We start from the raw sequence: 11,867 nt of genomic DNA on the forward strand, positions 1-11,867 counted from the left end.
CTAAATAAAGTTTACAAGAGATAAGTCTGAAATTAGGTTTAAAAAATTATTTCACTAGCTCAAGATGAAGAAATGGCTTGGCAACAGTTCATTTAAGAAAGTAGGCTTTAGCCCAGCCAGTGGTTGAGCGTTGACCTATGAACCAGAGGTCACAGTTCAACTCCAACTCAGGGCACATGCCTGGGTTTCCAGCTTGATCCCCAGTAGGGGGCGTGCAAGAGGCAGCCGATCAATGATTCTCTCTCACCACTGATGTGTGTGTGTGTCTCTGTCTCTCTCTCTCTCTCTCTCTCCCTCTCTCTCTCTCTCTCTCTCTCCCTTCCTCTCTGAAATCAATAAAAAATATATTTAAAAAATAAAAAGAAAGTAGGCTTTAGATGTATATAAGCCTAACAAAAAGTCCAAAGTATGACAAGGCAGCTACAAAACTAATGGAATTGTAGGTCCTAGGCAAAAAAACAATGCATCCAAAACAAATGTCCTAGAACAGTGAAGTATCTGAAAATCATGGAGCAAACTGAAGGAACCAGAGGTATTTAGCCTAAAGAACATGAAAGGGAAACATCTGAGCAGTTTGCAAAGACAGGGTGGGACAAAAGTAGGTTTACAGTTGTTCATATGGAAAATAATACAATAATTAATAAATGATAATACAAGAATAAAGTCTGTGTTTCCCATACTCACAACTTTGTACCTACTTTTGGCCCATCCTGTATTTGATAGTCTGAGTAATATCTGAATAAGAAGTCTGTGCTTCTCAAACTGTGATAAAGGAATAACTTTTTTCCAGTCCTTACAGACACTTATAAAATACAATAACAATAGCAAGACAATGGAAAATTGCTATTAAAATGTCTCAATGCTTAGTCTCAGTTTCTGTACTTAAGTCACTGTGAACAGGTAAACAGGTCATGGCCCCTGTTTGAGTAGCTTTATTCCATCTGTACTAGAAAAAAGTAGTAAGTTAAAGGGAACCATTTTATGGGGAGTTAAATTTCAGCTTGAATTTCTAGCCAATACATGTGTCCAATATTGGAATGGCTCAGAGCACTAATCACCTTGGAGAGGTTTTTAGAGAAAAAATTTGTGTGACATAACCTGTAAAATGGATTGCTACACTGGAAGGGTGATTAAGTTAAGTCATTGTAGAATCTCTCTAGCCTCTATGCTTCTGAGAGGCCAATCAAAAGCAAACACATAGAATCCTTAAAGTAGCCAATAAAAATAAAAGCATACTTAGAAAATCAGTTGTGATGTATTAGGTAGAACATATGTGAAAAGGAAAAATATGAAAAAAAGACAAAACACTATGTAAACCATAATTAAGAAACCTTAAATATGTGAGATTTATTAATAAAGGACCACTGTTTTCCTTTTTAACTCATTACTAACTATGTAAATACATTCTGGTTGCCCCTTCAAAGTTTAAAACAGTCCTCACTACTCAAACCACAGAACAAGTATTAATTTTAATTTTAAGAAACATTGAGGACCACCACTGCCATCTTAAATTCTCACCTCTGAGTAACCATCAACCACCGAAAGGTTTACCCATATAGCCTCTGCACCTATCTTGACCCTGACCTAACTGTACTATTGGCATGAACAATATTAGCCTTCTCTTCTGGTTAAATCATTCACTTTCTATTGGTAACTACTTAAATGAGTCTGTCCTTCCCAACTGCAGTCTTAAGGAAATAGAAACATGTACTCCCCATATTATTTCATGATCAATAGCAATTTCACACTTTCAACCATAAACGTTAAACAGTTGCAAAGTATTCAGCCAAAAGCTATTGCTATTGCCTCCTTTCTGTACCCCCTCAGTCCTCCTCCAAATCCACCATCTGTAGAAACTGAACTAAAGCCAATCAACTACTACTATTAACTTGTAGTTTGTTGAGGGCTCTTAGGTACAGATGTTACATAGTAGTCTATAATATCTTGTAAAAACAAAGGTGGCACCTAAATCAGGTGTCTTCACTAATTACCATATGTACATACATCATTTCTCTAGAATTATAAATGGATATCGTTAGAAGAAAGACTTCTATAAATGCAATTCACATTGTTGTATTTTAAATTTTTTTCATAGTGAATTCGGTACACTATTTTCTAAATTTCTGATCTAAAATACCACCGATAATGAACAACCCATTTTTTAAAAAAGAGCAAGTATCAATAGTGATATCAATAAATTAAAATACAAAACAATGAGAGCAAAGAGTGGGAATAGTTAAACACACAGAAAAAGAATAGCAGTTAAGTTAAAGTGATAGAAAAAAAAGAAAATTTATCCCTCAACAGTGAGTTTTTAAATCACAAGAAGAAAACAAATCCAAAGTAAAAATCACGATATGCTTGCCAGCTTTCTTTTAAAATCAGACTCAAAATCTATGAATAGACTCACATTTAACATGAGTACTTAAATTGTTACACTTTGGAAGTTTCCTGGAATGTTAAGAAATCACCTGCAATGAGCCCTTTTCCACAAGTTCTTTCAGAGGCATGAAGACTTTAAACATTTTTAAGTATGAGCTCCAAAATAAATTCTCAATTCTGAGAAACATTTGAAAATCACCTGTTTTGTCTCTCAGTATTCTGTAGCTCCCTGTGGTCCCTTTTCAGATGTTTGGTCAAAGATGTAAAGTATTCTTTTAAAAGATTCTGGAAAGGTTGTTGTTTCTCTGGACTAATTATCTCACTAGGAGGAAAAGTCAAATTAAACTTCTCTGCAGCACTCTTTACTTTCCTTGGTATAAGTCCAGCAATATCATCTCCACAATGTCGACAAAAACTAATCACCACAGAAACATGAGTATGTGATTCCCGATCAGCATTAATAATATTTTTAAGCTGTTCATAGATTAAAGAAAGACCTTCCTTGTCAGTGAAAATCCCAACTATTGTCAATTCCGCAATAAAACGTAAATCAGTTCTTAATTTGGTAATGTTAGGTGTTTTCTCTTCTTTCCTTGCTTCAAAATGTTTTTTCCAAACCTGCAGAAGTGATGGAGCAAAGTCGACATAGCGCTGGTGAAACAGAGAGCATAAGTGCACAGCACAATTCACATCAGATATTTTTAGCTTTGCTTCCACAATAGAAGCTACAGCTTCTGCAATGTATTTACTTAAATTTAGGCCACTAAAATCATGGGACAAGGAGTCTCTCTGTTGTTCCGTAATAGTTTTTAGTTTCTTGACAAAAGCGGTATTTTTCTTCAAACTTGAGTCTAGTCGGCTAAAGAAATTTTCCTCTGGTCGGTTGTCCGGAGCATTTTGGTTTTTGCTACGAAGTTCCTTTCTTAACTGATGTCGTTCCCATGCTTCCTGATGAAGCTGAAGAGATTCCTCTTTCTCTCTATATAAAAAAAAAAGCAAACAAGTAAAATACCCTATTTACTTCAAAGCATCACTGCCAAAACCCATAAAGGTGAAAGTCAATGAAAAAGTAATCACATAAGCATCACAATCTTATAAGAACAAAAAATGCAAAAGGCCCTTTCACTATTTTTAAGACATTTTATTAATGACTTAAGATAATAAGAACTCTGTACTGATAATACCATATATGGTAGAGGAGATGTTTTAAATAACTAAATTAAAAATCAGTCTGCCAACTGGTAAGCTAAATGGATAAAGCACTTTTATTTGGCATTTATACCTCAATAAAGCTGAAAAAAATAAACAGATAAAACACATGATGCTTAATATGAAAAATCCTCCTCTATTATAAAAACATAGTATGCAAATTGTCCCCTCGAATGGGAGGTAGTCCAGGAGTTCGACCAGGGGGCGGGGCTGGCCTGGGAAAAGGAGGAAGGCCCGTCAGCAGTGGCAGTGGCAGGCAGCCGGGGAAGGGAGGGAGGCCCCAGCCGGCAGCCGGCAGCCACTAGGGACCCTATTAGTGCACCAATTTTCTGCACTGGGCCTCTAGAATATAATAAAAGGCTAATATGCAAATTGTCTCCTTGGGAGTTTGACCGACTGGGAGTTCAACCGCTCGCTCTAACATGCACTGACCACCAGGGGATGGCACGGAATGAAGGCAGGACCTGGCTGGCAGCCGGTAGCTGGGGTAAGGAAGGCCCCTTGTGCCCTGATCACCGGCCAGACCTAGGGAGCCTACCTGTGCACAAATTTTGTGCACCAAGCCTCTAGTATAAAATAATATGCTTGGTAAGGATAAAAAACCTAAAACTGCCCTCGCTGGTGTTTCTCAGTGGTCAGAGCATTCGTCTGTGCACCAAAGAGTCTCAGGTTCAGTTCCCAGTCAAGGACACATACCTGGATTGCAGATTCTCAATCCCCAGCCCCAGTTGGGGCGTGTGCAGGAGGCAACCAATCGATGTCTCTCTCATCACATCAATGTCTGCCTCTCTCTCTGTCTCTTCTCTTCTCTCTCTCTCTCTCTCCTCCCTTTTACCCCCTCCCTCCCTTCCACTCTCTGTGGAAAAAATATCCTTGGGTGAGAATTAACCAAAAAAATACATTAAAAATGTTTTGAGACATTAAGTACCATTTTTCCGTACTTAAGCATTAACCAAACCTTTAATTAAGTACCTTGCTACAATTGGGTCTTAAAATTCAAGTGTAACTTTAAAAATTTGGAAAGGAACTAGAAGAAAACTATATGGTAAAAGCCCTACAAACTCAGTGTATCCTGAAAAGAATAGTTAAAAACAAATCTACCTATATTTCTACTAAAAAGATGAAACGTGTTTAAATTGCAGAAATAGTAAAATAGCTCAGGCAGGAGTGGAAGAGTGGGGATAATCTGACTTTGAGGTTTCTAAGATACCAAAATACATAACTTTTAGATACTTATTCCTTAAAAAGTAGATTTTCATCTTCCTGAGATAACTATCCTTGAGCTACCTGTAGTTCTGATTTTTTTTTCCCACTACAAGCCACAATGTTAACAAAAGTTGCATCCATCACTGGGAACAGGGATAAGTGAACATTTCTTGGAAGTCTCCCAGCCACACACAAACACAGGATTAATAATGAGTATACTTAAAGAAACTATAACTTGAGCAGGAGTGCAGCATATATTTGCATTAAGTAACTGAATTTTCATCAGCATTAAAAATACTTTAAGATATATAATGAAATATGTACAGATAAAATAATGTGATCTTTTAAAATACTCCAGGGGAACCCTGGCCGGTGGGTTAAGTGGTTAGAGCACTGACCCTCAAACCCAAGGGTCACAGGTTCAGTTCCAGTCAAGGACAGTCAAGGGCATGTATCTGGGTTGTAGGTTCCCCACCCTGGTTGAAGCATGTGTGGGAGGCAACCTATTGATGTGGCTCTCTCACATCGATGTTTCTCCTCTCTCCCCCTTTCTTTTCCCTTCCACTCTCTCTAAAGTCAATGGAAAAAAAATCCTCCAGAGAGGATTAACAAACAAACAAACAAACAAAAAATACTACGGGGGGGGGGGGGGGAGGGAGTACATAATTATTGGTGCTGCACAGATTGGGGTGCTGGGGAGGGAGTATTGGTTCATTATTCCATTCTACTTTTGCATATGGTTGAATTTTTCCAAAAACAAAGTTGGGTTTTTGGTTGTTATTTTAAGCTCTTTGTATTTGAGGGGAGAGGGAACAAAAGTTACAGTGAAATTAAATAGCTTTGGGAATTTTTAAAGAAAAGGAAAATATAAAATAAGCAAGAAGCGCCACCGGTGTGGATCAGTGGTTGAGCGTGGATCCATGAACCAGGAGATTAAGGCACATGCCTAAATTGCGGGCTCAATCCCCAGTAGATGGCATGCAGGAGACAGCCTATTGATGATTCTCTCTCATCATTAATGATTTCTATCTCTCGCTCCCTCTCCCTTCCTCTCTCTAAAATCAATAAAAAAATATTTTTAAAGAATTTGTTTAAAAAAAAATAAAAAAGGCAAGAAACTCTCAAGAATCATGGTTCTGAATATTCCAAACCTAGAATACATTACTATTGCCTTCCAGACTTAAGGGTCAATTCCTCATTAAAAATATAAGTACTGCCCTGGCAAGTGTAGCTCAGTTGATTGGCCGAGGTCCCATGCACTGAAAGGTTGCCGGTTTGATTCCTGATCAGGGCACATGCTCAGGTTGTGGGCTCCATCCCAGGTAGGGGGCAGGCAGGAGGCAGCCAATCAATGCTCTCACAACAATATTTCTCTCTCCCTTCCTCTCTCTAAAAATCAATAAAAATCTTTTTTTAAAAAAAAATAGAGGTACTGTACTAAAGCTTTTGTAAGAAATAGATGGCTGAGCTACTCCAGAGATCCATAACAACTCATGTTTGCAAACAGCTATATATGTAAAGAGAAGAGCTCCTGCCATTCAATAACTGTCATTTGCGCTTCATCCTAGTAGTCTTCCTATGAAGACTACCTCCTTTTTCACCATTTACTATATTATTTGCATAGATTTACAAGGTTAAAAATAAATTTAGATAAAGGTAAGAATGGGTGGCATTATAGAATTATACTTAAGGACAAAGGTTCAAATCCCAGTGCACCACTGTTTACTATGACCTCGGGCAAGTTACTTAACCTCTTTAACTTTTATTAATCTGTAATATAAGGATCATAAAACTTCATTAGGACTGTCTTAAGTATATTACAGATACACTTCCTAGTGCCTAGCACATAGTAAGAACTCAACAAATAGCAGCCATTAAGAACTAAAGATTTTTCAACTTAAAAAGAGAATGTACCATAAAAAATTGAAACTTTAAAAAAAAATTAATTCAGATTACCCTCTATCTCAAAAAATACACATTAAAGACTACTGTTTAATTCAAAGAATTAAAGCACCATAGGCATGCCTCTAGTCAGTGAAACTAACAGAATATACAAGATATTCCCAACTCTTAAAGAACTGCACTCCCAAGTTTCATTTCAAATAATCACTTTTTCCAAATATTTCCATCTTCCCATTTCTCACATCAATCATTAAAATAATGTTCTTACTTCAACTGGGCAGCTTCTTCCTCTTGCTGTCGTTTTGCCTGCTCTTCCTGCTTCTTTCTCTCTTCCTCTTCATGTTTCTTTTTTTCTTCTTCCTCTTTTTTCTTTAATTCCTCTTCTGCCTTTACCTTTTCTTCTTCTTTTTTCTTGCGTTCCTTGTCTTCTTTTTTTCTCTTATCTTCTTCCAGTTTCTTCTTTTTATCTTCAGGGACCTTAATAACCTCTTTCTTGGCAGGGAGCTTGATCTCGTCTTTTGGTTTCTCCCTGCTGCTCACTGGCCGCCTTTCACCACAATCTTTTTCCTTGTTGTTTAGCAAAGATTCTTTTTCTTCCATACTTGCCGGCTTTTTACGCTCAGCTGGCATTATGTTACCCAGGACAATCTGTAAGAGTAAAAGAATGTCAGTATTGTAGATGCAGTGACTTTTTTTAGCAATATGACACCATTGTTTTAAGCAGAACATATTAATGCAATTTGGCAATTGTGAGAGATTAAATAAACGCATGCAAAATGAATACTATTTCTGTGATAAAATAATTTATTGGTCGCTTTCCACACTCTATCATTATTAGTTATGCCTATGTCTAAGTACTTTTTTATTAACAAAAAACTCAAACAGAAACAAAAGTAGAGAACTCAATATAAGGAGCTTCCTTCCATATACTCAGCACCCTAATTCAATCATTATCAACTGCAAAATAACATATCATTTAATCATTAATATTTTAGTAATGTATCAGACAACATTTTGAATCAGTATTAACCCCAACATTTCATATCCTTTAAGAGACCCTAGTGACACTAATTTAAATTGGAGCAGAAATGAGTTCTTGCCCCCTACAAATCAACTGACAAAATAGAAGACTCACAAATGTTACCTCATTCTTCTAACCTTGTGAAACTTTCAAATTCAAAAACTGTCAACTATCTCAAATTAGACTAGACTTTTAATCTCTTCATTAACAATAGTCAAACTCATTTCTAAAAATAAATGTCTCTACTTAGAATGTAATTTTTATGGACATTGCTCCATGTTTTAACTCCTAAATCATGTGCAAGTTGTATGAGAAAATCAAAACATTTTCTATTTAACTTCCTAGTTCTTTATTAAAAACTAAAGACTTACACAGTATTCTTAAATATTTTCAAATATAGGCTTTAAATTAAAGCAATAAAAACTAGATTATCAAACAAAACATTTGCAATAGTAAGTATTTTATTACTTACTAACACACAAAGCATTTATTTCAGCACTTGAATAAAATGTTATCACAGAAAGACAACCCAGGCCAGCAGAAGCACTTGAGTAATTTTTGAAGGCACATGTCATTCTGTACCTTTTCTGACACCTCTTCCTTCCCTTTTTTCTCTTTTATTCTTACTTTCCTCCACGTTAATCCTATTTAAGCAATCATTGCAATATGAAAGAGCATAACTTACACATGTGGCAAGACCGTGTTAACATTTATGTTATCTGGAAAGTATAGTTATCAATTCTTATACCGCCTCAATTAAAAACCCATCTTTAATGTGAAAATATTATACCCTAAAGCAAGCAAACTTTTCAAAGAGGTAATACTAATAGCTACCACTCACTGGTCCATAGTAAACATATACTTTATCTCGTTTAATACTGAAATCTTTATGAGGTGGGTATTATTTTCCCTATTTTATAAATGCGTAAACCGAGACTTGACCAAGTAACCTGACCAAGGCCCCTATAGCTGGTGACAGAGATGGAATCTGATGAACCCATATTCTGAACCAAAGTTATTAAGAACCTTGAGAGTACTAAATGATGAGTTGGAAGACTTCATGATAGATATTAAGAAAAATCACAGAATTATGTATCTCAGAGTAGAAAGAGTCCCTGATAATGATTAAGCAGTTTTTACATTATGTTTTTAAATTTTGGCAGATTCTACCTTAATAGTTCCTGGGCAAGTTAATTCTTAAGGTACCAATACAATCTTATTTATGATATTCATCATTATGCGTAAAAAATGTTTACAAAGAATTTGTATTTTGATATTAAGCATCAACAAACCACATTTCAGCAATACAAGGAATAAAATAAATAAATTTACAATTAATGTCTCATTTTCTAAGATAAAATTAGATACCAAATAAACTTGAAACATTAAAAAATTCACTTGAAATCTGACAAATTCATACAGGATAAAGGATTACCATTTATTAGCTCAACAAAGTCTCCCAAATGTTTGTGACTCTCTACAGTTTTCATTTTTTTAAATAAAATTTTAAGTGCCTACTACACCAAACTGTAGTAAGCATTCATAAATTAGATACTGTTCTAGAGCATACTAAAACAGACTCTAAATAAGACCATTAAGTCTTGGTACTGGTATCTTCTTTGTATCATTTTATCCTTATATTACAAACATATACTCCAAGTATATACTTGGAACTAAATTTCAGTGAACAAAAAAATATGACAAAAATCTAAAGGTTCATGTAAAGGTATCAATGGAACATGTAAAAAAATAACATTGGCTTTGAAGTCAGGAAAACTTTAAGTGTGCATCCCAACTCTGCAATCTGGACAACTTCTGAATCTATTTATTAATAAAATGGAGATATTGCTACCTTTCTTACAGAGCTCTTAAACTTCTAACATAAAGGAGGCATTAATAAATATTTATATTCTCTCACACAGAACACTAAAGTTCATTATGAGAGATTTTTAGAGTTAGGACTACTAGATTTTCATTTATTCCAGTTCTCAATTTTTACATTGAGGTGGCAACAGAAGAGTGACATGCCCAAGATTACACAACTAGTTTGCTGGTTGGGTCAAGTCTCACTGTCCAGTGCTCTTTTGCACTATATACCCTGACTCTAAGATTTAAAAAGCCAAATAAAATAAATATACAAACGATATAATGTAGATCAGTGTGCTTGTATTATGCCAATTAAAAAAAAAACTGAGCATTAAGTTAGTTAATGAAATGCTAAACTTCTTTTAAATTATTTTAATAAATCCATGTTCAATAAAGAGTCAAATATTTCATCTAAAGTGTTTCAAAAAGTATTTCAGGTAAAAACTAGAACTTTAAATAAAATCTATCTCGAAATAATAGGTAAAAATTAGCAATCTTTTAATTAGAATATAATTAGCTCTTACAGTTATTTTACTGACTACAATTACATTCATACGGTCCCTAAAAGAAACCCATACTTTAAAACCACCTTTCTAGCTCCCAAAATAGTGTCTTGGCCCTTGGGCTTTATGTTTTATTTGGTTTTCTAAATATATTCTGAACTTCCAAAAGAAAGTAAAACTACTTCACTAGTAAAGCAGGTACCATCGCAGTGCACTGGGGGACAGAGTGCCGAGAAGGGGTGTTTGCCTTTTAAAAATACCATATGGACTCTGTATGAAATCACAATCAGACTGCTCTGAAAACACTCCAGAGTAAGAGAATGCTGTTTACCTTTTAATTCTGTTATTCAAATGTTCTAAGGGGGTTAACAGCAAAGGGGCATAATGTACCAGTCTTTGAAGTAAAGACCATCCTTAGTATAATAAAAGACTCAAAAGTTTTTACAAATGTCACCGGTGTTCAAAAAATGGTTCTCCTGACCAGCTGTACAATTGTTATAAACACCTGCAAACCATGATAGATGAGAAGGGTGAGTTTCACTTTGGTCTGAAGCATCACTGTGTGCAAGTCCTAAAACAAAAAGGGCTGAAGGTCCGGTCCAGTGTGCACCCTCAAGCCTATCCGCTGGCTCTGCTTGGCCAACCTGGAAACCAGACATCCTGGGATCATCTCCTCCTCCAACAGGACTAACGAGAGTACCAGGAGCCACGGGATGAAGGCAAAGTGAAGATGCACCAGCTTACCAGACGACAAAGAGGCAAACCAGATCATCTACGCCCACCATTCCCAAACACACCCCTACCCCTTCCCCTAAAAACACGCCTCTCCCACAAACCCCTGTGCTCGCCCCGTCCCCACACCTACCACGCTTCCCCGCCGCCAGTTCCCTTCCTGTGGGCATCCACGGTCACCTTCGACTACCACCCTTGCCCCAACCCTAACTTCACACCCCACGGTCCCCCACACCGAAGACCGAAACTCTCCGGCTGGTCTCCCCGCTCCACATCCTCCCACACAAGCACCCTCCCCACTTCCTCGCCCTCGTCTCCCTCCCGGCTCCTCAAGAGCTTTCCCCAACCTCCCCCGCTCGACTCCACACCCCCAAAACACCTTCACCCCGACACAGCAAGCTCCCCGCCTCCAGCCGCGAGGCCCAGCCCCGGCATGTGGGGCAGGCGCCCCTCATGCCTGCCCCGGGTCAGGGGCTCCGGCGTCGGTGGGCGCCTCCGAGAAAGAGGTCTGAGGAGGACGACGCCGGAGCCGCGGTCCGTCTCCTGCTTGCCGCCCCCGGAGCGCTGGGGTGAGGAGTCGCCTCTTGGGTACCACAGGGAGTAGGAGTCCAGGCCGGTGCTCCTCAGACCCGCTCCTCCCCGGTCGTTGGAGCGGAGGGGAAGGGGGTTCTCCGGGACTCACCTCGAGCCTGTTGTCAACATTAGCCCCGGGTTTCCCAGCACTAACTCCAGCTCGGGCTCTCCCCTCCCTTCCCCCCACCTATCTCGCAGCCGAGGGCCCGCCTTCCCTCAGCTCCCCCTCCTCCCTCCGCCCGCCGGCCCTCCCGCCTGCCCGCCCGCCACTCACCAGCGCGGACAAGCTGTGAGTGGGGGCGGGGCGGAGAGAGGTGGAAAGGAAGAAGCTCTCCCCTAAATTGCCAGATCGAACACAGTTCCGATCGCCCATCCTCCAGCGTACCGCTGCCCTTAGCTTAGCTACGAGGTGGCAGATAGCGAGCAAAAGGCTCAGATAAGTGCCCCACACTTAGTGGCTCGTTCGAATTGTC

General features: G+C 38.3%; 1 protein-coding gene across 4 annotated transcripts in view; it reads right to left on the reverse strand.

Annotated features, from left to right (window-relative positions):
- Positions 1 to 11,610, reverse strand: part of UPF2 (UPF2 regulator of nonsense mediated mRNA decay) — a gene marked incomplete at its 3' end in the record, with an annotated part of 124,470 nt that extends 112,860 nt beyond the window's left edge. For all 4 annotated transcript variants that reach the window (XM_079767591.1, XM_079767590.1, XM_079767593.1 and 1 more), the window contains exons 1-3: positions 11,504 to 11,610; positions 6,968 to 7,347; positions 2,582 to 3,361 (exon numbers count right to left, since the gene is read on the reverse strand). In XM_079767591.1, coding sequence (XP_079623717.1) covers positions 2,582 to 3,361; positions 6,968 to 7,329 — 1,142 coding nt within the window. In that variant the 5' untranslated portion in view covers positions 7,330 to 7,347; positions 11,504 to 11,610. The remainder of the gene's footprint in view (positions 1 to 2,581; positions 3,362 to 6,967; positions 7,348 to 11,503) is intronic.
- Between the last annotated feature and the right edge of the window lie 257 nt (positions 11,611 to 11,867).

This window comes from Cnephaeus nilssonii, assembly GCF_951640355.1.
Source record: "Cnephaeus nilssonii genome assembly, chromosome: 4".
Classification (NCBI taxonomy): domain Eukaryota; kingdom Metazoa; phylum Chordata; class Mammalia; order Chiroptera; family Vespertilionidae; genus Cnephaeus; species Cnephaeus nilssonii.